General features: G+C 43.2%; 1 protein-coding gene across 1 annotated transcript in view; it reads right to left on the bottom strand.

Moving 5' to 3' along the window:
* Positions 1–20,776: 20,776 nt before the first annotated feature.
* Positions 20,777–24,712, bottom strand: part of l(2)k09022 (HEAT repeat containing 1 homolog l(2)k09022) — a 39,457-nt gene continuing 35,521 nt past the window's right edge. The window contains exons 33-35 of the mRNA XM_080279152.1: positions 22,810–22,959; positions 22,292–22,453; positions 20,777–21,557 (exon numbers count right to left, since the gene is read on the bottom strand). Of these exons, the coding sequence (XP_080135278.1) occupies positions 21,351–21,557; positions 22,292–22,453; positions 22,810–22,959 (519 nt within the window). The 3' untranslated portion in view covers positions 20,777–21,350. The remainder of the gene's footprint in view (positions 21,558–22,291; positions 22,454–22,809; positions 22,960–24,712) is intronic.

The following is a 24,712-nucleotide window of genomic DNA, read 5'->3' as shown; positions in this document are numbered from 1 at the left end:
CATCCATACATCATCCATCCATACATACATCCATACATCATCCATACATACATACATCCAGTACACACATCCATACATACATAATACATACATACACACATGAATACATACATTTATAAATACATACATACACAGCTACACACAGACAGACAACTCACTAGGCACCATCCTATTTAATTATCAAAGTTAATTGTGAATACTAAAAAATTTTAATACTGAAGCAGGTGAGGACGTGAAGGTAGCGCAGGGCGGAAGTGGGGACAGCAGTTGATAAAAATAGCAACAACAACAACAGCAACAACAGTGGGTGGGGGACGAGATGCGCCAACAACAATAACAATGAAAGAGGAAGAGGGGAAGGAGGAGGAAAATGAAGAAAAGAAAACGAGGTGGAAGTGAAAGAGGAAAATGAAGAGAAATAGGAGGAGGAAAATGAAGAAAAGAAGAGTAGAAGGAGGAGGAAATGAAGAGAAGAAAATGTTGAGGAGGAGCTAGAGGAGGAAAATGAAGCAAAGGAAATAAGGAGGAGGAGGAGGAAAATGAAGATAGAAAACGAGGAGGAAAAAGAAGAAATGTAGGTGGATGAGAAAGAGGAGGAAGGAAATTACGAAAAGAAGAGAGGGAGGAAGAGGAGATGGATAAGAAAAATGAAGAAAGAACTGAAGTAATAATGATGATGATGATGATAACAATAATAATAAAAATGATAATAATAATGGTGATGATGATATAATGAAATAATAATAATAATGATAAAATAATAATAATAATAATAATAATAATAATAATAACATAAAACATCATCTAAACAAAACAGTCCTTATACAACAAAAGGAAGTCATGGGTCTTGTCACACGCCCTAAAAAAGGAAATAATAAAAATAATAATAATAATAATAATAATAATAATAATCTATCTATCTCTATCTATATACCTAGGCTGCTTCCCCCAAGGAAAGGGAGGTAGCCGAGACAGGACGACTCACTCTCCATTTACTCATCCATTCAAACACATTCATTCGCATCTTAGCCCCAAAGGGGAGAACGGACAGATCCTCACCGCATCACACCGCACAAGGGTCAACTGCGCAATGCAATCGGTGACATCCACAGCAGGGCCCGACAGCAGAACTGGTTTACCCCTGCCACATCATAACAGACCCATCCCCTTACCCGCACCTGACCTGACTAGCTGATCATACCAAATGCGGGAGAATATCCCCTCAGGGCTGCGTCATCACTTATTCATTCACAATTTCTTTCCATTTATTTCTGTCACGCACAGCCACTCTTCCTTGCTCAACAGACATCCCTCTCGCATCCAGCGCTCTCTTCACACTGTCCATCCATCCTATTCGTGGTCTTCCTCTCAGTCTTACACCTCTCACATCAGATCTAGTTATCTTTTTCACCAATCGCTCATTATCCATTCTCTCCATATGCCCAAACCATTGCAACACCCTCTGCTCAACTCTACCAGCCATCTCCCGAACAACTCCAGTTCTCCTTCGCACTTCATCATTTCGCACTCGATCCATACGCGTCACTCCACACATGCTCCTCAGACATCTCATCTCCATTACATTCAAACTTTTCCTCTCTGCTACACCCATATTCCATGTTTCAGCCCCATATAATGCAGTCGGTACCACAACACCCTCATACAGCCTTCTCTTTACATCCATTCTAAGCGAACGACATTTAAACACTTTTTCATTCCTCCCAGCACCTTTCCTACTTCATTTATTCTAAACTTCACTTCTGCATCTATTCTTCCATCCACAGCAACATGTGACCCTAGATATTTAAAACAATCTACCTCCTCAAGCAACTCACCATTCAAAACTATATTCATCCCCCTACCATCTATCAACTTCGTACACTTCATCACTTTACTCTTATTCTCATTTACTTTCAATTTCCTCCTTTCACACACCCTTCCAAACTCCTCTACCAACTGTCTCAATCTCTCCTCTGAATCAGTCACCAGTGCAGTATCATCTGCAAACAGCAGCTGCTTCAGATTCCACTCTCCTCCATCAACATTTACCAGACTCAGACCACCTAAAACTCTTGCATTCACCTCCCTTACAACACCATCCATGTAAATATTAAACAACCAAGGCGACATCACACATCCCTGTCGCAGCCCCACTCTCACGGGAAACCAATCACTCACAGCATTTCCCACTCTTACACACGCTCTACTATTTACATAAAAACTTTTCACCCCTTTTAGTAACCTACCATCAAGTCCATACAATCTTAAAACAGTCCACAAAGCCTCCCTACCAATTCTATCATACGCTTTCTCTAAATCCATAAATGCCCAAAACACATCCTTGCCTTTCGCTAAATACTTTTCACACACTTGTCTCACAGCAAACACCTGATCAACGCATCCCCTCCCTCTCCTAAAGCCACACTGCTCATCACTAATCACTCCCTCTGTACCCTCTCTAACTCTCATAATTAACATTCTACCATACACTTTACCTACAACACTCAACAGACTTATACCCCTAAAGCTAGTACATTCATACTTATCACCCTTGCCTTTATACAACGGGACCACACAAGCACTTGCCCAGTCAATTGGGACCATACCTTTCTCAAAGCACACATTCAATAATCTTACTAACCAGTCAACAATAGTCACTCCACCACCCTTCAGGCATTCCACAGCACACCCATCCATACCTGCAGCTTTCCCTGTTTTCATCTCCTTTACTGCCTTCTCCACTTCCTCCTTCGTGATCAAAGAATCATTCAACTCTCCCAACACATTTATTCCTTGCACCCTTCTATCTGCCACAATCTCAGCCACCCTTTCCTCCTCTACATTTAACAATCTTTCAAAATACTCTGCCCATCTCTTCCTTACTGCATCCATCTCAATTAACATCCTTCCATCCTCTGCTTTTACTCGTTCTTCCTTCCCAGACTCTCCCTTTCGCACCCTTTTCACCTCCTTCCAAAACATTTTCTTATTCTGTTGAAAATTCTCTGTCAGCCGCCTACCCCACCTCTCATCTGCTGCCACTTTAGCATCACGCACAGCCCTTCTCGCTCTATTCCTCTTTTCCTTATACCTTTCATATGACATCTCATCCTTCCTCTGCAGCCACACTTCATATGCACGTCTCTTCTCAGCCACAGCCATACTTACTTCCTCGCACCACCATTCACTTCCTTTTCTTACACCACCACCCACACGTCTCACACCACACACCTCTTCTGCATGCCCCACCACAGCACTCTTAAACAACTGCCATTCCTCCTCCACGCTGCCATTTTCCCGATCTTTCACTGCGTTCCACTCATCTTTCAATTTCTCCTGATACTCTATCTTTTTCTCTCTTTTATCCAACTCACTCACTTTCAAAACCTCCCTGCCACACCTAACCCTCCTAGCTCTCACCCATCTCTTACCTACTCTTAACTTTCCCTCCACCAGGTAGTGGTCAGACATACCTCCACCCTCCCCTCTCAGAACTCTCACATCCAACAATCTTCCTATTACATTCCTAGACACAACCACATAGTCCATCATTCCGGTGAAGGTACCCCGAACACCCCCACTCCGTTTTCTATGCACTGATCAATGAAGAAAATGGGCTGGAGCTGACAAGGAGACACTATTATATAAAAAGAAAGTCGAATATAAATACTCTCGCTGGGATAAGAGACTTTATAGTAATTCTTCTGTTGCAATTTTTTTTTTCTACGCCTTAACATTCTTTGGTTCCTACGACTCACTCGAAGATAAACAAGATGATGAAGAAGTAGATTAAGAAGAAGAAGAAGAAGGGGAGAGGAAGAGAAGTCAGAAAAAGAAGACTCAATCAACAAATCAGAAGAGGAGAAGGAAGAAGTAGGAGAAGAAAAGGAGAAGAATGATGATGATGCAGAAGGAAAGACCGAGAACAACAGCAACTAGAAAGCATTCAGAGAGCGCATACCTCCGCCACTGCCATTAAAAAAGGACCCGGATCCGGATGTGTGGAGATATTATGTGGAATACACAGGATCCGGATCCGCCCCAAAATTTACTCAACTCTTCCGTGACCCATGGCCCACTCTTCCACAAAATTTTATTGAATTTCATTGAGACCTTCTGGAGATGTTGTGGTGGAATACACAGGATCTTTAATCAGTTCTCTCTTGACCCATGGCCCAATCTTCCATAAAATTTCTTGAAATTCACTGAAAACTTTTGGAGATATCGTGTGGACAAACAAACAAACACACACAGGTAAATACATAACCTCCTCATATGTCGTTGGCGGAGGTAACAAGACGAAAACAGTAGATGACTCAGTAACTAACCCAAAACAAGTCAAAATATAAATCCATCGCCAAAAAGGTTCCTGGCCTCCATCACCCTAACTCGCCGGCCAATAAACGTCTGAAATAAACGCCAAATAAACGTTAATGGTATTGGACGCGGCGAACGTTCCCTGCAAGTTGCCATGTTCTGACCTAATTTCGTGCAGGGAGAGAGAGAGAGAGAGAGAGAGAGAGAGAGAGAGAGAGAGAGAGAGAGAGAGAGAGAGAGAGGAGGGGGTAATTTAAAAGCTAATTAGTGTGGAAGGAAGAGAGAAGCAATAAAGAGGAAAGTTAGGGAGGCATAAATATTTGAGAGAGAGAGAGAGAGAGAGAGAGAGAGAGAGAGAGAGAGAGAGAGGTGGAGAACTGCAAAAAAAAAAAATCGAAATGGCCACACACAAGAACACACACCAATAATCAAAACAAAATATACTCATTATTTTCCGTATTACCCCATCAAGAGTGACCAGTCCCTGATCCATGAGTGGCATTATGAGAGCAAACCCCAACCAGCCCTCGAATGTACGCCCTTTTAAGCCATATCTTGGAGTGTCTTAAGGCACTAGACCGCCTGGCGTCCATCTGGTTATATGGTTACCACCCAGCGTAGTAAATGGTTGCTTGGGCTATAACAAACCATTTGGCGTGTCACTCAGTGTTGAGCCACTTGAAGGTAACACTACATCAAGTGCGAGGATGGCGGACGATCTTATCAACACACACACACACACACACACACACACACACACACCAAATTAAAAAAAAAAAATCACTCCCTTCTGGAAAATCATCACATACATGCAAAAAAGGAGAGTAAAACTGCAGCCCAGATTTCACGGTGAACGATAATAAGTGAAAATGGGAAGCGAGGGACGAAGAAAACTGGGAAATAAATGATACACTCCGAAACTTGCCTCATCTGAGCGAAATGTCAGCGCGTGAGTGAGTTTCAGATGACTTCGTTCGTTTCCTGATATTTTATTTTGGTGTATCTGTGTTCATTTTTACCATCAATATTTTCCTGTGCTCATACATACGCTTGGTGAATGAAAATCTATCTATCTGTCTACCTATCAGTCTTTATGTGTATCTATTTATCTATGTCTGCCTATCTATCTATCAGTATTTCTGTGTCTATCTATATCTACCTATCTATATTTCTTTATCTATTTGTCTATATATGTGGACTTTAAATTCTACTTTACATTATTCTATATATCTAGCTATCTAAATCTATCTACCTGTCTATCTATCTCTATATATGAGGACTTATATTTTTACTTAACATTATTGTATCTATCGCCAGACGCCTTGATCCCGTAAGGGGTGGCCAAAACAAATCACCTCCATGTCGCCCTGTCCTCTGCCAATTCGCTGACCTCCCTCCCAGCTCACACCCCTCTCTCATATATCTCTCTACTCCATTCCTGCGTCTCATCCTCGGTCTCCCCCTCCCTCTCCCCCTCCACCTCGCTCACACACTCTCCTCGTTAGTCTCTCGCTCTCCATCCTCCCCACATGAGCAAACCACCTCACTGTATTTTTTGCATCGTTCGCACCTGATATTTTTAACATAATTTTTTCATTACACATTTTACAGGATGGAGAGAGAGACTAACGAGGAGAGTGTATGTGAGTGAGGTGAAGGGGGGAGAGGGAGGGGAAGACCAAGGATGATATGGAGGGATGGCGTGGAGAGGTATGTGAGAGAGATGTGTGAGCTGGGGGAAGGGCAGCGAAATGGCAAGGGACAGGGCGACATGAAGGCAATGTGTTGTGGCCACCCCTTGCGGGATTAAGGCGTCTGGCTACAGATTGACTGATATTTCTGGTAAACGAGAAGGAAAAAGTCTACAAATTAATGTTTACTGAAGCGTTAAAAAAAAAAATGAAGTCTTTTTGTTCACTAGTACTTTCTCCAGACGATTTTATTCACCTCTTTAAACTGGAAGAATCAGCTGTAACCGTCATTCTCCCCTTCTCTTCTTGACAGCTCTTCCAAGATTAATTTCAGTCGTCTTGAGGAAGGAGGAAACATATTAAGAAACTGCATTATGGGGCTTACATAGATTCTTAAGAAATGTAAATAAAGAGCAAACCTTACCATTCGTAGTGGCGATTGCTTGGGTACTGATGACCTCGCTCTTCCTCTGCCTCTCTTCTTCATTTCTTCTCCCTCCTTCCTCCTCCTCTTCCTCTTCTGCATTGAGGAGGGAGTTACCATCCTCTCCTCTATTCCTCCTCTCACTCTTCGGGGAGGGAGTCGGGGTGAGAGGGGCGACCAAGACCATTCCGGGGGCTCTGAGTTTTCGGCGCTTTCGGTACGACTCGGTGCTTGTTCGTTGGCAGCGCTGATGTCGATCCGTTGGCGGGTTTACGATCAATCCACAGGTCGAGCCGCCGTCAGAAACAGTGGCATCGGAGGAAACAGACACGCCACTCAGCCTGTTACTCTGCCTTCGATTATCAGTGGTCGAAAACGTTTGCCGCCGCAGAAGTAAGCCGTGGCAGTCAGGTCCCGCCACGGATTCAAAATGAGACTCGATGGCGCGAAGGGTTGCCAGGGAATTAAGTGTTCTTTCCCGTGCAACTTGATTCACGGCGCGCTCGTATGTTAGCGAATCCAGCAGAAAGTTATCCCTGGCCCTGAAGTGGAGTCTGGGGTCCTGGCCGGCGCTTGAGGGCGAGTTATAAGCGGGGTTTGAACTTCCTGCGTCCTCGTGGAATCCGGATTTACTCCTCGAACGCGCCACAAACTCCTGTTGCTGTTGATGCCGAACTTGCTGTTGCCTTCGCTGTTGCTGTTGATGTATGGGTTGTGGTTGTCTGTAACTATCCCGCAGGTGTTGTTGTAGTCGTAGTTGTTGTTGCTGATCTATCCAGCGCCTGGGATAGCTACCGGAGGGGTGATTTAGGGGAGGATAGTGGAGGAGGTGTGAGGGACGAGCTCTCTCCCCCGCCCACATACTGGGAATAGTCCGGCGTAATATCACACTCGCCTCATAGGATCAGGGATGTGGTTAGTGGGGGGAGGAAGGAAAGGGAGGAGGAGAAGGAGGGGGGAAGGGATGAAGAAGAGAGGAAAGGAGGGAAAGCAGAGGGGTAAGGAGGTAGAGGAGGAATGAAGAAAGAGGGAGGTAAGAAGAAGGGGGGGAGGGAGGGATGAAGGAAAGAAGGAAATGGGGAGGAAGAGGAAGGGGGAGGAAGGAGAGGGAGGAGGAGAAGGAGGGGGAAAGGATGAAGAAGAGAGGAAAAGAGGGAAAGCAGAGGGGTAAGGAGGTAGACAAGGACTGAAGAAAGAGGGAGGTAAGAAGGAGAAGGAGGGGAGAGATGAAGGAAGGAAGGAAATGAAAGAGGTAGGGACACAGAGAAGGAATGAAGAATGAGGGAGATGAGGAGGGAGAATGGATGAAAGAAAAGGGTAAGAGGGAGACAGGAAGGAAGAAAGAGATGGAAGGGAATGACGGAAGGAAGAAAATGGCAAGGAGAGAGGGAAGAAAGAAAGGGGAGGTGGGAGGGAGAGAAAGGAAGGACATGGAGGGAGGGAAAGAAGGAACGAGAAGGGGAGAGTGGGAGGGACAGAAAAGGGAAGGGAGGGAGAGAAGGAAGAAAGAGGTGAGATGGAGAAAAGGAAGTACGGGAGACAAAGGAGAAAGGAAAAACTGATAAATATTGGGAAAGAACACAAACAGAGGGGGAGAGAGAGAGAGAGAGAGAGAGAGAGAGAGAGAGAGGACGAGTCTTGTCACCTGAGTAGACAAGGAAGGGAAGGAAGGAGGGAGGAAGGGAGGGAAGAGGGGGGGGAGGGAGGGAGAGAAGGACAGAAGGAGGAAAGAATAGAAAAAAAATTAAGTGGGGGGGGTGGAGACAGGAAGGGAGAGAAAGAGGTGGAAAGTGTGAGAGAAAGGAAATGAGGGAGGAACAGAGACAGGAGGGAGAGAGGGAAGAAAGAGGAAGAAAGGGAGACAGAAGATGAAGGGACAACAGGAAGGGAGAGAAAGAAATGGAAAGGGAGAGAAAAGCAGATAAAGGAAGGGAAAGAAGAGAAAGGGAAGGAGAAGGAAGAGAAAAGAAGGAGGAAAAGAGGGAAAGAAGGAAGAGGGAGGGAAGAAGATATGTAGAAGGAATGGGAGAAAGAGAGAGAGAGAGAGAGAGAGAGAGAGAGAGAAGGTAGGGTACAAGTAGGTAACACTATACACAACGGCAGTTTTACCTATGTAGATTGCATGGTAGCCTGTCCAGTTGTGAAACGAAACGTGTGTGTATATATATATATATATATATATATATATATATATATATATATATATATATATATATATATATATATATATATATATATATATATATGCATACATCATTTCAAATACAGTACTCGTATTTGTACACATACAAGAATACAGTCATACACAACAACATAGAGATATCCAAGCATACTTCCGAACTCTCTCTCTCACACACACACACACACACACACACACACACACACCGCTGTCTGGTGCAGTGGTAACGTTCTCGCTTGCCATCTGGTAGACGGGAGTTCGCGCCTCGCTCAGGTTGCGAAAAGTTTCACTGACGAAGTGGGTGGTTACTGTCCCCCTTGAGCAAGGGGACGGGTGTGTGCGTGTGTGAAGGTCACAGCCTTGCCCTTAGATCGGACTATATGAGCTCTCAGCTCCCTTCCGGGAGGGTAAAAGCTGACGATCACGACCATCAGGTGATCCTGACCGACCCGGTGAATTACACACACAAGGATAAATAACCTTTGTCACTCTTTATTATTATTATTATTATTTATGCTAAGTTTTAATATATTATCCCATTAGATAACATACCTTGTATTGCCTGGGCTGAACCGAATACTCTTTTCCGGTTTGTTTTCATCTGACAGAACTGGCCCACTCTCATAACCTGAATATTAAGCCGTGGTGACATGAAATCTGATGAGCCTTAGTCATAAGGAAGAAGTGCCTATCCTTGGTTACTAATCAAATCAACCCTCTAATCTGACTACACCCGGCCATCCATTGAACCTAAAAAGGGTTATCGAGAGAGAGAGAGAGAGAGAGAGAGAGAGAGAGAGAGAGGTATCACAATAGACAGGACAGATCTGTAACATAAGAGCTACCTTGCGGTCCCACTCTCTCTCTCTCTCTCTCTATCTATCTGTCTATCTATCTGTCTATCCATCCATCTACTGTGTCTCTCAAATGAACCCCGATATTTCTTATTCAACAGTTTTATAAGTATGGTTCACAATGCCTTATAATCTCCAAGACTATTTTCTTTCATCCAAATCACACACAAGACAGCAACAGCACACCATCGTCTTGCACTTCAGGCCGATGACATTCTCTATTCTGTTCATATTTCTTCTAAGGTCTGGTCTTTCGCTTCTTCCATGTGGTTTTAGTCAAGGGGTTAGACTATTCACTGCCAAGCGTCACCATGCCGGCGCTAACACCCACCGTCCATACTAAATACATACAAGGGCTATCCCATACAGGACTGGTGTACTGGCATTAACCGGGGTGTTTTTAAGACATGTCGGCTGGTCTTATGGTAGATATGTTAAGTCTTATCTAACCAAATTTAAATCCTATTAATTTTCCCTGCCCCAGACGAGAATCGAACCCGCGTCCATTCAGATAGCAGACCATCTCTTTGCTTTCCTTTTTACTCTCTCCCCCTTTCCCTCCTTTCTCTCCCCCTTCTCCCATGTTTCCTTACCACCTCCCTCCTCCCTTTCATCTCTGCTCCTCCCTCCCTCCTCCACTCCTTTAGTTTCTCCTTCCTATCATCCTCTTTTCCCTCTCTCCCTCCCTTTCTCTTTATTTTTTTCTCTCTTCCCTCCATTAGACTACCTCTCCCTCTCCTTGTTTCCTTCCTCCCTTCTCTCTCCCCTCCACTCTTTCTCTCTCCTCTCCCTCTGTTCCCTCTTTCTCCTCCTTCCTCCTCTCTTCTCCCATTACCTCAGCTTTCTTTCTCTTCCTCCTCCCCTCTTTCTTTCCCCTTATTCCCTCCCTCTCTCCCTCCCCCTCTCTCATTTCCTCCTCCTCCCCCTCCCCCTCCCTCCCTCTCCTCTTCTCTCCCTTCCTCCCTCTCTCCCTACATAAGGCCTAAGCTAAACCTCTTCAAAGATACAAATCCCAGTGCATATACTCCCTCCTTCTTACTCTCTCTCTCTCTCTCTCTCTATTGAGTATTAGGTTTCCTTTTCGTATTTTTTCTTAGACTGACAACTTAAACTAAGAGAGAGAGAGAGAGAGAGAGAGAGAGAGAGAGAGAGAGAGAGAGAGAGAGAGGTTGTTTTTTCATGATTTCGGTGGTGTATATGAAATGAGGCAGAAAAACGGGAAGACAAAAAGACTGAAAGAAATTAATGAACAGGGACACACACACACACACACACACACACACACACACACACACACACACACACACACGCACGCGCTCTCTCTCTCTCTCTCTCTCTCTCTCTCTCTAGCCAGACAGATGCTGTACATAGGTAAACAGACACATCGATGAACTGAGAGAGAGAGAGAGAGAGAGAGAGAGAGAGAGCAGTGAAGTTTGATTTCCTCTCTCCACCACAGTTTCTCTCACCACATTTTTCTTTTCCCTTCCTCCCGCCTCCCCCTTCCCTTTCCTCTCCCTCCCTACCCCTCCCCTCTCATCCTCCTTCCCTTTCCTTTCCCTCCCTCCCCCTCCCCCCCACTCGCCACGCCCTTATCAAAGATCCTGTCCTCTCCTCCCCCCTCCCCCGCCTCTTCCTCCTTTCCTTCCCTCCCTCCTCGTCTCTTCCTCCTTTTTCCTCTTCCCCATTTCTTTCTTTTTTCTCCTTCTTCCCCCTTTATTTTCCTCCTCTCTTTCCTCTTCCTCTCTTCTACATTCTTCATCTTTTTCCATCTCCTCTCTCCCTTCCTTCTTGCCCTGTTTCTCTCCCTCTCTTCTTTCCTTTTTTTTTTTTTGCTTCTTTCACTCCCTCTTTCTCGTTCACCTCTTTTTCTTCTCCTTCGGTCTCTTTCAGAGCGATTTTACTACATTATATTTATTATCGTCATCACCACCACCACAACCATCACCACCATCATCACCACTACCACCACCATCATCATCACCACCACCACCATCATCACCACCACCACCATCATCATCACCACCACCACCATCATCATCACCACCACCACCACCATCACCACCACCGTCATCACCACCACCACCACCATCACCACCACCATCATCACCACCACCACCATCACCAATAATATCAAAGGTGAAGGCACTGGAGACGGAGCTGTTATAGAATGTATGTTGTGTGTGTAGGTCAAGTAAATAGAATAAGATACAGCAGTTCCTCAGACGGTGTAAAGAAGCCTATTGATCAGCCTCTTCCAATCCAAGACATAATCTGCACCTTTTTTTACCCACCTAAGAACACTCTCTCGTCCTGAAGGAGTTACGAAGTGGCTAATAATTCTCCACCTCCATTCACTCTCTCTCTCTCTCTCTTGCATGTTGTTGAACTGCGGTATGAGATTAACACATTTGGTGCTAGTCATGAAGAAGTGCAACGCAAAGCAAGCAAAGTCGTGATACAGAAATAGCAGATGTGGTCTCTCTCTTTCTCTCTCTCTCTCTCCTACCACGTTTTCTCTCTTCCTTCCCTCTCCTTCCCTACCCTCCTCTCCCTCGCATCCCTTAACTCCCTCTCCTCCCTCCCTCTCGCTATCTCCCTCCTCCCTATCTCTCTCCATTTCCTAATTAATTTCGCCCAAAAGTTGACAATTGTAGGCGTTTCATTTTATTTCGTGTTTGTGTCAGAATTTTTAGACTGAAATCTGAGCGATGTGATGTGAAAAGGTGTGTGTGTGTGTGTGTGTGTGTGTGTGTGTGTGTGTGTGTGTGTGTGTGTGTGTGTGTGTGTGTGTGTGAGGAGAGAGAGAGAGAGAGAGAGAGAGAGAGAACGGTGCAAATATGATGGAAGTAATGGATAGAGACAGATAAATAGACAAAAATAAACACGGAGATAGATAGAGAGAGAGAGAGAGAGAGAGAGAGAGGAAGAGAGAGAGAGAACGGTGGAGTATACATGATGGAAGTGATGGATAGAGAGATAGATAGATAAATAGATAAACAAACACGGAGAGAGAGAGAGAGAGAGAGAGAGAGAGAGAGAGTTTTAAAGCAGACTGTCCAATACTGACCATACCCACTGTCTCGTAGGTAGGTAGGTAGGTAGGTAGGTGGGTGGGTGGGTGGGTGGGTGGGTAGGTAGGTAGGTAGGTAGAGAGGCAGCAGGTAGGTAGGTAGGTGGGTAGGTAGGTGGGTGGGTGAATGGGTAGGTGGGTGGATGGGTAGGTAGGTAGGTATGTACAGTAGGCAAGGTGGTTGGATAATTAGCTGGTTCGTAGGTAAACAGGTAAGCAAGTAGGTACGTGTAAGTACGAGGTAAGTAGGTAGGGTGGTAAGTAGATAGGTAGGTGGCAGGTAGAGAGGTTGATATAGTCTGAAAAATATATACAAATAGATAAATGGCTAGATAGTCAGATAGATAGATAAGACGGAATGACAGGAAGACAGATATAGATGCAGGCAGACAAAGCAATATAAACAACCAGCCAGACGACAGACAGACGAAAATACAGAAACACACAACGGGCAAACATAAAACACAACAGAATTAAACAACATAAACTTATCAAAATTGGCTTATTGTTCTACATATTGCAGGATTTTCGACCCTATTAGCTTCTCGCTCTCTATCTACCAACCTATCTATTCCCGGTCCAACATTATCTGCCCTACCCCCTTCCTTTCCTCCCCCCTTCTCTCTCTCTCTCTCTCTCTCTCTCAACTTCAATTGGGTATTTATAACTATTTGCATGTTAATTACTTGCTAAGTTTTTTTTTTTTGAAAGACGAACGAATTACAAACTTAATTAGAAATGTGTGTGCGTGTGTGTGTGTGTGTGTGTGTGTGTGTGTGTGTGTGTGTGTGTGTGTGTGTGTGTGTGTTTTATGCAGAAAATAAAGAACCAAAGGCTGGAAGTTTCCAAAACTTTTCCTGTCTAAAGAAAGCTGAACAAAAGAAAACCTGAATCAAGAGATATTCGAGAGAGAGAGAGAGAGAGAGAGAGAGAGAGAGAGAGAGAGAGAGAGAGAGAGAGAGAGAGAGAGAGAGAGAGAGAGAGAGAGAGAGAGAGAGAGAGAGTGTATACAGTTAAATATCGGTGTACGATCCTATAATAATAATAATAATAATAATAATAATAATGTTTCATTGAGGATTATGGACATACCTTAGTATTGATCTGTGAGCAATATTCGTGTGTCTGTATGTGTGTATGTTAGTATGTTTGTATGTACTGGTATGTACGTTTCTTCTTCAGTATATTTTGTTACATTAAAATAACTTGGTACCGTATGTAAGCAGATTCAGACATACATACACATTAAGGAAACATGCACGAGCTCTTATGTTCACATACAGTACATATGCGCATAGCCTACACAGCCCAGAAAATGCATACACACAGACAGACATACCGTACTTTATCCTACACATGTACACAGTTTACGCAGCCATTAAAACACACACACACACTCTATCTATATACCTAGGCTGCTTCCCCCAAGGAAAGGGAGGTAGCCGAGACAGGACGACACACTCCCAAATTACTCATCCACTCAAACACATTCATTCGCATTTTAGTGTGTGTGTGTGTGTGTGTGTGTGTGTGTGTGTGTGTGTGCTAACACACACACACACAAAATTAGAATTATCATTATTATATAGATAGATAGATTATCATAACAAGCAGGTAAGTTAATGGTGGGAATGTTGTGTGTGTGTGTATATATATATATATATATATATATATATATATATATATATATATATATATAGATATATATACACACACACACACAAAGTACAGCCTATATTAACATCAAACACACATCTTTACCTTGTCCTTGGTCTCCGGGTAGAGGGGGTGGAGGAGGGGGATGGTGGGGGGGACTGTCCGAATTCTCCCCATTTTGGTCAACTGGGGGCAAGTCGACCCCTTCCCCTACGGCAGGCCCCACCGCGCCCCCTCCCACGGCGTCCCTCGGTGTTGCTGCATCTCCGCCGGCGTCACTTTCGGCAGACTGCTGCTGCTGGAGTTGCTGTTCCTCCTCGGGCTCCCCCTCACCCTTCTTTCGCTTGAACATCTTCCACGATTTCATTGTTCCTGGCTTTACTTGAGCTCGCCTTTTTAGTTCATAATACGGCTGCGGGTTGTATGGGGATAAGTTGTGAAGGTTTGAGCTGTTTCTCGAATTTAGGACAAGATTTCACTGTATTTGGTTATTCAGGTTCTTAGGCGGCTGATTTATAGCTCCTGAAACGATAGAGTTATATGGACTCAAATTTATGAATGTTTGCTTTCTGCTAAATTGTTTTCGGGATCATGACACTGTTTTTGTTGCCTTGTGCTTTCTATTGGAGCTTTTTTATTTTAAATTAATCTATGGCACTTTTTTCCGCAAACGAATTGTAATACTCTTCACTAGACTTTTGGCAGTTTCTTTGGTCCTCCGAGGGTTAAGGCTGATGTAAGGCGGTTATTTGGTTTTTCGAACTTAGATTGCAATTTACGGCACTTTTTGACTAGATTGTAGTTAACTTTGTCTTTTAAGGCTGAGATTAGTTGATGATAAAGGCTATATGGCGGTGTCTTGTGAGACTTTCCGTCTTCGATACCGGTTCTTGTTTACGTAGTTGATGATGCAAGCTTTATGGCGGCAGAAGTGATTCTTGTTTTCCCGGCTTTGTCTGGCTATGTATATTCACTTCAAGAGTTTGTTACACTTTTAGCCCTACTCACGTTGCTTTCTGTCCCTTTCTGTCGGTTTTATTCCCGTCTTCCGTCAGATTTTCTTGTATCGCTCTGCTCGTGTCTGGTAGGTTTGAATTTGTATACGTTGATGCAATTCTGATTTCGGTTTCGGCCTTTCCACAATTTTTAATGTTTTGGTTTAAGGATCACTGTTTTATTTGGATGCTCACTTGAGCTGTGTTTGTTTTCATTACTTTTGCTTGATATGCTTTATTCTGGAAGAAACATGTGAATTGGTTCGTCTTCGTCTCAAATATTTCGGCTTGTTTTGCGGTTTAAAGTTCAATGTTGGCTTCGATTTTTATTTCTGCCTCACCCCAACACGCGTTCCTGCCTAACACACCTGCCTCACACGCGCCCCTGCCTTACCACGCATCCAAAACCCAACCCGCCTCAGTCAAAACTTTCCTTCGAGATTTGCCATTGTGAATCACAGAAGCCTTCAAAAGACGCACACACCTGCCTCTCCACACACACCTGCTCACCACACACCTGTCCCACGCCACACAACCCTTCGTGACGTCACTCTGGCCCGTAGCCAAGCCTGGGCGATGCGAGGGAGTGCGTGAGTGAGTGAGAGTGAGAGAGTGAGCGAGGGTGTGAGTGTGTGCGTGTGTTTGGGGTTGGTTCGCGCCGTCGCTTTAGCTGCTTCCAGGCCTTCCTCCCTCCCTCCCTCCCTCCTGTCACCCTCTCCTCCTTTCCAGACCTCCTACCTCCCTCCCTCTCTCACCCTTTCCAGGCTTCCCGCCTCCCCCTCCCTCCCTTCCTTCTTCCTTACCTACCTCACTCATTCCAACCTTCCTCCCTCCTTTCAGTATTCTCTCTTTCCTTTCCCTCTCGCTCCCCCTTACCTCTTTCCTGTCATCCTCCCTTCATGTTTGGCATTCTCCCTTCCTCCCTCCCTGTATGCCACGCGTCCTTCCCCCCTCCCCCCCCCCCGTCTCACATCTCCCTCCCTTCGATCTCTCCCCTCACCTCTTGTTCCCCTCTCTTCTGCCCCACCCTTCTCTCTCGCTCTCTCCCCACCTCGAACTTTCCTTCCCTTTTTTCATTATCATCTCATCCAGTGTTCCCCCATGAGGAGCGTAGGAGACCGGGGCTTGGCATGTTGGTCCCGACATTTAAGATAAGTGACCAGCCTCACTCATCCCTGAGTGGCATTACGTGAGCAATAAACCTCAACCACCCCTGGATATAAATCTGCACTTATTTCATCAAAACATTGTATCTACTTTCACTGGTATATATGCTGTCTCAATTTGTTTATCTATTTATCTGCTAATAAATCTCTATGCTGTCTTACCCTTCTATTCACGTCAACTATAATTATGCATCTACTTAAATACAGTCAGTAACTCTGTATCTATTTACTTTTCCTATCCTTCTCTCTTCTTACTTATCCTTCAACATTATGAGTTTAGTCTATTTATAAACTTATCTATTTACCTACCAGTCAACCAACTTTCAAATGCCATGTCCTTTGAGAGGTGTTCATTAAAAGAATTACCATGCATATCTGTCCCTACTCAGCCTACCTACAAAATTTCATTCTCCTTCATGTACTCAACACTTATCCCTTCACATCATTTTTTAATCTGCCTGCTTCTTACCACCCAGTTTTCTTGCACCCTTATATCCATCCTTATTTTGGTCTATTTCTTCTCCATTTATCCATCATCCTATCTTACACCTTCCCATCCCTCCAACTCATTCTTGATTTAAATTATCTCCACCCCTTCACCCTACTCTCACACCTTCATGCCAGTTCATCCATCTCATTCTTGGCCTACCTCTTCTTCCAATCACCCTATACTCATAAACCCTTCACCTTGCTCATCTAACTTCTCCTCCACTCACTTTCACATACCCTCATGTCCCTGAACTTTTTGGCTTACCTCTTGTTCTTCTAGTACATATTCCTATTTAGTTTAAGGTCATATTACAAAATGAAAAGCCTGCAGGAAAAGGTAAAATGGAATACCATGGAAATAAAACGATGAATACAGGTAATTTAAAAGCCAGGTAATTTGGAGGTATCCATTATATAAATGTTGTGCACTAACAAAACTGGTTGCTTGCACACAACACAAGGTTTCTATCATGACTAGAGGCAAAGGGCAGTCGTACCAGTTCCCTAGGGATGTTAACTGGTGTTGGTGCCATTGAAAGCAGCTACTGCAAATCCTATTATAGACACCCATCAGGACAGTCAGCACACAATGCCCTCTTCCTCCAAACTTCCTCAGCACAACTACATATTTACACAGGGGTACCTACCTCAACCTCTACACTCTCCAACTGCTGCACCTGTGTTCTGCCTTTCCTGTCCCCTGCATGTCCCTGCCTCACCATCAGATCCTAAAAATGGGAAAATTATAATCCTAGCAAAATTTCTACACTTAAATGGTGTGAGGAGAGTTAAAGCAAGGCTCTTTCACTACACTGAGGATATGAATCAAAGGAGAAAGCAAGCCACAGGTACAAGCTTCACTAATTCATGGGCTGTGACATGGCTGCCACATCACAAAGTCATTACAATGAGAGGTTTTCTGCTCCAACTCCCACCATTTTTCACCATCTTTTATGTCATACAATGAATATGTGGATGGTATTCTTTCTCCTTCATTCCCCTAAAAAGGAAAACACATATTGTAAAACAGTCCCCGCTGAAATACAGCATGCAGCCATTTACTTATCATTCACCATCATTAGCATAAACCTCTTTTAAACTAATATACAGTATAGGATGGTTACTAATCATTCTAGCTTTCAAAATCCTAAGTTGCATCCCACAGCCTATACCATCCACTCGCATCAAAACGTCCGCCACTTTCACAACATCCAAGGATATACAGAAGCACTGCATCAACAATTATAATCATTACCATAGAGAATGTATATACAAGCAGACCCCGAGATACAATACCACTGGATGCGATACCCCGGCATAGCGATGGGGGTAGAAATACCACCCTACCCCACCGAACGATGGCCAAACCCCAGTATAACAATGGGTTTTATTTTTCTTTAACCCATTTTTATGATATTTTAGACTTAAATTTTGAGTTTAGGTTGATTTATAACCTGTTTTTAGACTTAAATTAATGTGTTTTTGCCATAGGTGGGGTGAACATTGTCATTTTGGGGTACAGTTTATAAAGGTTGATTTTTTTCAATTTTTGATGATTTTCAGATTTTACTTCTGGGTTTTGGTGAATTATAAACTGCTCTTAGGTTTAGTTTAGCTTGTTTTAAAGTTATTTAGGAGTTTAGGTTAGCTAGAAACTTGCTTTTGGACTCATCTGGGTAATTATAGGACTTGGCTGGGGGGGGGGGGACTGAAGGTTCAAAAACGTATCCCTATACTTTATATGTGAAATCTACCCCAAGATCCGATACCCCGCCTAGAGATGCATTTTTACTTAACTAACTGCATCATTAAACTGGGGTGTGCCTGTATAACCAAGTGAAAAACAAGAGATTAAGGTAGGATATCGTGAAGAACTGTCACATAAAATACATTATACACCGCACTTGTTGTGCTTTACTGGATTACAACGTGCACCGTCAAGTTCTATCTATCTATCTATTGCCAGACGCCACAATCCCGTAAGGGGTGGCCATTTGACTCTGAGTTATTTGTTTTACGGGGAGGGGCACTAATCCTCCACCAACCCACTTGTTGACACGTGGGGAGCACATATGGTTTGGTTATATGGTCACCACCCAGCGTAGCAAATGGTTTCTTGGTTTACAGGAAACCAGTTGGCTTGTCACTCAATGTAAAGCCACCTGTAAAGGAAAGAAAAGATATTAACACGGGTAATATCTTTGCCCCAATCAAGAAGAAAGTGCACAGGACTTAACTGTATCAATGAATATTAACAAATACTTAACTAGAAGGTACAGTGATTGCTCAGGATATAAGATAATGTTTTAATATTCAATATTTTAAAACAAATACTGTACCAACAACGTACTAACACTATTGTTGTAGCTACTCCACTGGTATTAACAGGCTGTAACTATAGATCAATTCACTCTTCAACTGTAGCAGTTCAGGCAAGACACAGATTCATTACCATTTTTGAGTTCTGAATTCATCACCAGTTCCCTCATTCCCCCCGTTTTTTTTTTTTTTTTTTTTTTTTCCCCCCAGGGAAGGGGATGAGGCTGGGCCCAGGAAGGAGAGTACAAAAGTGGTAGAATTATTACAGCATGAACAGTGAAATGATCCAAGTAATCATTCACACATCATTCAAGCCCTTGGAATCCTGGCTACACCTCACAAGCCAAACCATCTGTATTTATATAGAGACTAAATTCCAACTCACCCGATTATTACCGACTGGTTTAGCAAGATCTCTGTAGGTGATGTGTGGAAAAGTGTAGTACCATCCATTGCTGTGGGTTTTAGGGAATGAACTATCTACATTCTCTCCAACAAAAACAAACAAACAAACAACACACACACACACACACACACACACACACACACACACACACACACACACACACACTCATAATAAAAACAGTAAAACACAACTGAATGTAAAGTACTACTAACCTCAACTGTACACTCCTATATACAGCAGCAAGAGTTAATTCTGTTGCTATTACATTCTAAAAGTTTTTAAATTTGTTTAAAAATTTACCTACTTCTTTAATGTCATATAAATCATCATCATCATCCGGACCTCCTTTCCCACCCTACGGCAGGGAGAGGAGTAGCAACATCCGGACCGCCCAAGTTTGCCCAATTCAATGGGCCGAGCTTCCATTCACTCATCATTCAAGCCCCCGGAATCCTGGCTCTATCTGATATGCCAAAAACTTTCACCACATTCTGTAGCTTCATATAATGTATCTGATAAGAGTCAATTTATATAAAAACAATACAATATCACCTTCATGCACTAAGTTCTGTATTATCAAATTATATCCACCCACTTATCAATTCAATTTGCTTGTAATGTGAGGGCTTGCTATAATTTTCATATTCAGTTTATAATCTACTCTATACAACATACAGCTTCCTATTATTTCACATTCACTTTGACACTTAACCCTTGGGGTACAACTTTTCACTTTTAATTAGACTGTTGCCAAACAAACGCACTATCATGAAACCTGCTACGGTCAGAGGGTTAACCTCTTTAGTAGTCTGTGACTTTTTTTATACTGTGTATTATTAAATTGTACATTATTATACAGTATTGTATATTATTACCTCCAGATAATTTTATTCAGCTTAAGGGAGACCCCTTCTAACGCAATGGTTATAAGCATAACCACTTCCAACCTTCGGTCCACTGGGTCATTCTCTTGCTGAATAAAATAATCTGGTGGTGGAGGGAGAGGAGGTGAAGTTGCTGTCCTGAGTACACTATGATTATGCTTTTTAAACACAGGTGGTCTTGTGGTCTTGGGCACAAGTCAGGGGTAAGGACAGGTGCTGTGCATGTAGGTTTCAATCACCAAGATGGAACTGTGGGCTTTTCAGTCATACAGTTCCATGAATAGGTCAGTCACTTACTCTTTAACTTTTTCAAACCAGGATTGTCTTTTTTTTTGGGGGGTGGGGGGTGGGGGCTGACATCTAATGATTATTCAGGTTGGGTGTGATACCACAAGTCAGTAGAGGTTATATGTTGGAGTGTGGTTGTCGTCATCATCATTTCCAAAGCTGCATTCTCTTCTGTGAAGCTTCCAGCATAGGACTCCCATGACAGAAAAGTCTCAAGGTTATTTTAATTTCACATACCTCCGACTCCCTCAAACATTCCTATTCCTCTTCCATCCCTCTCACCGGAAACAACTTTGCACCTCTATGCCTTATGAGGAGACAGGCTGTCACCATTTTACATATGAATACAGACAGTTTTCTTTATGTCCCAAAATCTCAATAATACCTCTTCACTATGCTGCAGGCTATTACTGTCCACAATATGCAAGGGTAAGTGACTTATATACATCCCTGGTAGCATTATATTAAAAAAATAAATAAATAAATATATATATAAATAAAATAACTTCAGCCACCTCTTAGTGATTCAAACCAAGGCATGAATGGTACATGACTTTCACCATGAGTGCTGCCTTAGACCACAAGAACATCTGGTATTTTTATACTGTCCTAATACTCCAGATACTCCTTCAGACTCTGTCCCAATATTCCCTCCATTATGGTAAATACACTCCTGGTCTTCTCTTCCACACTGGAACTAGAACTCTCTAGTGCCTCTGTGATGTATGGCATGGAGTCTGATAGTAGGGGTTCTAGATAGTCTGACCCCAGTGCTTCTATCAGGGTCTGGAATGTGGTTAAAGCTGCCAGCACAATCTGAAAAATACACACGGTGAGATGTTATCTAATAGCCTTCAACTACCATCATTTTATGTGTATATTACCTTGCTAATTATCTGAATCCCAACCTTAGTATAGTCATAGCTTACATGGTATTTTCTTCAAATATATACATACTGTGAGACGTCTTTCATGCCTGTATGGGTCAGTCTTGCTCACCATACACCTGCCTCCTCAGGTCTGCTTTACCATTCTAATCAAATCTCCAGACCCTGAGGCTCCTAGCCAGAATCTCATCCTATATTTTTCCAGGTGTCCCCAAATTCAGGGTTGTACACTTAGAAATGAAACATATGGTGCACTATTTAGAGGAAATAATTAACTTGTATTACTATTGCCCCAGGTTCAAATGAACATGAACCTGGTGGACTGTAGGCTAAGCTCCCAGTCTCCTGCAGTTCACCATGAGGCCCATTATACTGGTTCAGCTGCGTGAAGGCATCCCTCTCCAGCACCTAAAACAATGTGTAATACTGTAGTAGTTGTTGTAGCCCCTGCTTCATCTGAAATGTGAACCTGATGGGTTGCAGACTTAGGGTGATCTGCACTTCACCATCCTCCATTCTGGGAATAGGGAAGGGGCTGAGGGATATTTGTATTGTATAACTGGACAGTGAAGCCGCTCAGCTATATCAGTGCTACCACATGAAGGAATCCCTCTCCAACACAAAAAGGCAATGCATACAAAACACAGGCACAAGAACACCGACCTGTGGCTGATCATCATTGCGAACCCTAATGAGAATCTGTCTGTTTAGGTTTTTCCAGAGAGAGTCGTCACCAACAGCAACGGCAAGATTCTTCAGGCATGGAACCAGATGTGATTTTATTCTCTCATCGTACTCGGACTCTCCTCCTATGGTGTTCTCAAGCTAGAAGAATAAGAAATAGGAATTACAGCAAATAAGATGTAATTACAATACTTAAGACAGAATTACTGAACAGTACAAACAGTCAAGGAAACTTCAGCCTTGTACTTAATCAACTACTTTACTCGTATTCTCCAACAATTATGGAACATTTTAAATTATAAGCTTCACCAACCTCATCCTGAACTGTTTTCCCCCATCTAAGGGTGAGGTGAAGTAGGATTCAGAAAACATGGATAGAAAAAGTATAAAATGGGAAATTTTGCCCAGTGGTTGGGGGGGGGGGGGATACTGAAAAGTGCACCAGTGGTATTTCAAATTTTTAAGAGGAGGACATACACATACACACAAGCCCTTACCTGATCTGTGAGTGGCATAACGATTTCCCTAAATCTCTCTTGATTGGTGAAGCTGACTGAATCATACAGGAACACTTTGCTCAAACTGTCTATGATGGCTGACAGCAACAGACATGTGTTCTGCATTGCTCTCTCATCTGATCCAAAGATCTGAAAATTTAAGCCATAATCAGTTAGAGTAATCCTAAGACTTTTATAATTATACCAGTTGCATCATCATCATCATCATCATCATCATAATCACTACCACCACCATTAACATCATCATCATCATAACTCTTTCTCCCACAAAAGGATGGCATAAGGTGAGATACAAAACCAAGGAAAACATATGAAAGTGGGATAACTATCAATAGTATACCCAGTGAAATTGGCTACACACACTCCCTGACACACCATTCAAGCCACAGCATCAAGACTCCACCTCACAGTAACTAAACAATATATGTAAACACTGGTAATACCTTGTACCTTTGGAGTGTTAACCAGCCTATGTCCCTGGTGTCACTACATTATAAACAAACCTAACTTCCAGGTGCCTCTTGGGGATTCACATCTGCACATAACACAAGATTCAGACAGTGTAAATGGAACTAACTGATCTGATGACCTTTAATTTGTTTTGGAAGATCCTACTGGGTATGGGTACATTTTAAACCCCTTCAGTCTGATGATGTGTTTTTCTGTTCAATCCTTCCTTTTACCAGACAATTAACTCGAGACAAACCTCTAGTAAGAAGAGGTTAAGGAAGGCTACATGTAACCTATCTAGTTTGAAACATTCTTAAGATAAATAAAATTAACTCGAGGTATATATATATATCCATCCATCATCCAATCCTACACTGCCCCATGAGGAGTGTAGCAGCCCGGTGCTAGGCAATTTGGTCATGACATTTAAGATGAGAGTGACCAGCCTCACTCATCCCTGAGTGGTATTACGTGAGCAATAAACCCCAACCACCCCTTGGATATAAACCTTCACTGGCTCAATCCAACTGGAGTGCAGTAATTGCCCACTAAACTACCAGGCACCATAATTTGGTTATATGGTCACCACCCAGCATACTAAATGGTTTCCTGGTGTACAGGAAACCATTAGGCTTGTCATTCAGTGTAGAGTCACCCATAGGCAGAAGAAAGCAGAAAGAACGAAATAAAGAAACACAAAAGTGGGAGTGTAAAGTCACCCGTAGGCAGAAGGATGAGGAAAGGATGAAGTAAAGAAATATACATATATATACTCAATCCTCGTAAATCACGTGTTTATAAATCACGGATTCGTAAATCATGGCTAAATGGGTGTCAGACTGCCAGCACCCTTAAATCACTGTTAAGTCACGAAAATCGCGGACCTAGGCACCTAAGTGGGCCTTTCCTGTGGAGAATCGTAAACTGCGCATTCAATTTGAAAATCGCAACCCAACAACCAATCACCACCCGTCCCTGGTGGCATGTGTGCATACTAATGCCGCCACATTGTTGTTGTTCTTCCTGCCAGTCCGCACACTACAGACCATCGCCGTGGAGTACGAGAGCTACCTGCCTTTTTTCGTGCACCTTCTCCCCCACCTCCTGCTTTCCATGGCCCCTCCCGAAACCCCAATGAAGCGCTCTAAGCAGTGTGGCATCAAGAAGCAGCCGCCATTGTCGTACAGTCAATGTTTGGAGAAGGGAGAACAGCATGAGAAAGCACCCCCATCTCATGCTGAGAGGTTCTAAGTTCTTCCCAACACCACCCCACTCCAATTACTTAAGCAATATCATCATAGGATTAAGGTGAGATCCCTTAACATTGCTTATTTCTAATAAATACATGCACTGAATATTCCTAAATTTGTATGCTTGTGTTTGATGGTGCCTAGATAGGTGTAGGTAGGGTGCTGTGGGGGGTGGCTGGCCA

The sequence above is a fragment of the Coenobita brevimanus genome, chromosome 77 (assembly GCF_032717465.1).
Source record: "Coenobita brevimanus isolate Jiangsu-jjx chromosome 77, ASM3271746v2, whole genome shotgun sequence".
In the NCBI taxonomy this organism is placed as follows: Eukaryota; Metazoa; Arthropoda; class Malacostraca; order Decapoda; family Coenobitidae; genus Coenobita; species Coenobita brevimanus.
The sequence above is the reverse complement of the archived record's forward strand: the minus strand, read 5'-3'. Positions and strand labels throughout refer to the sequence as shown.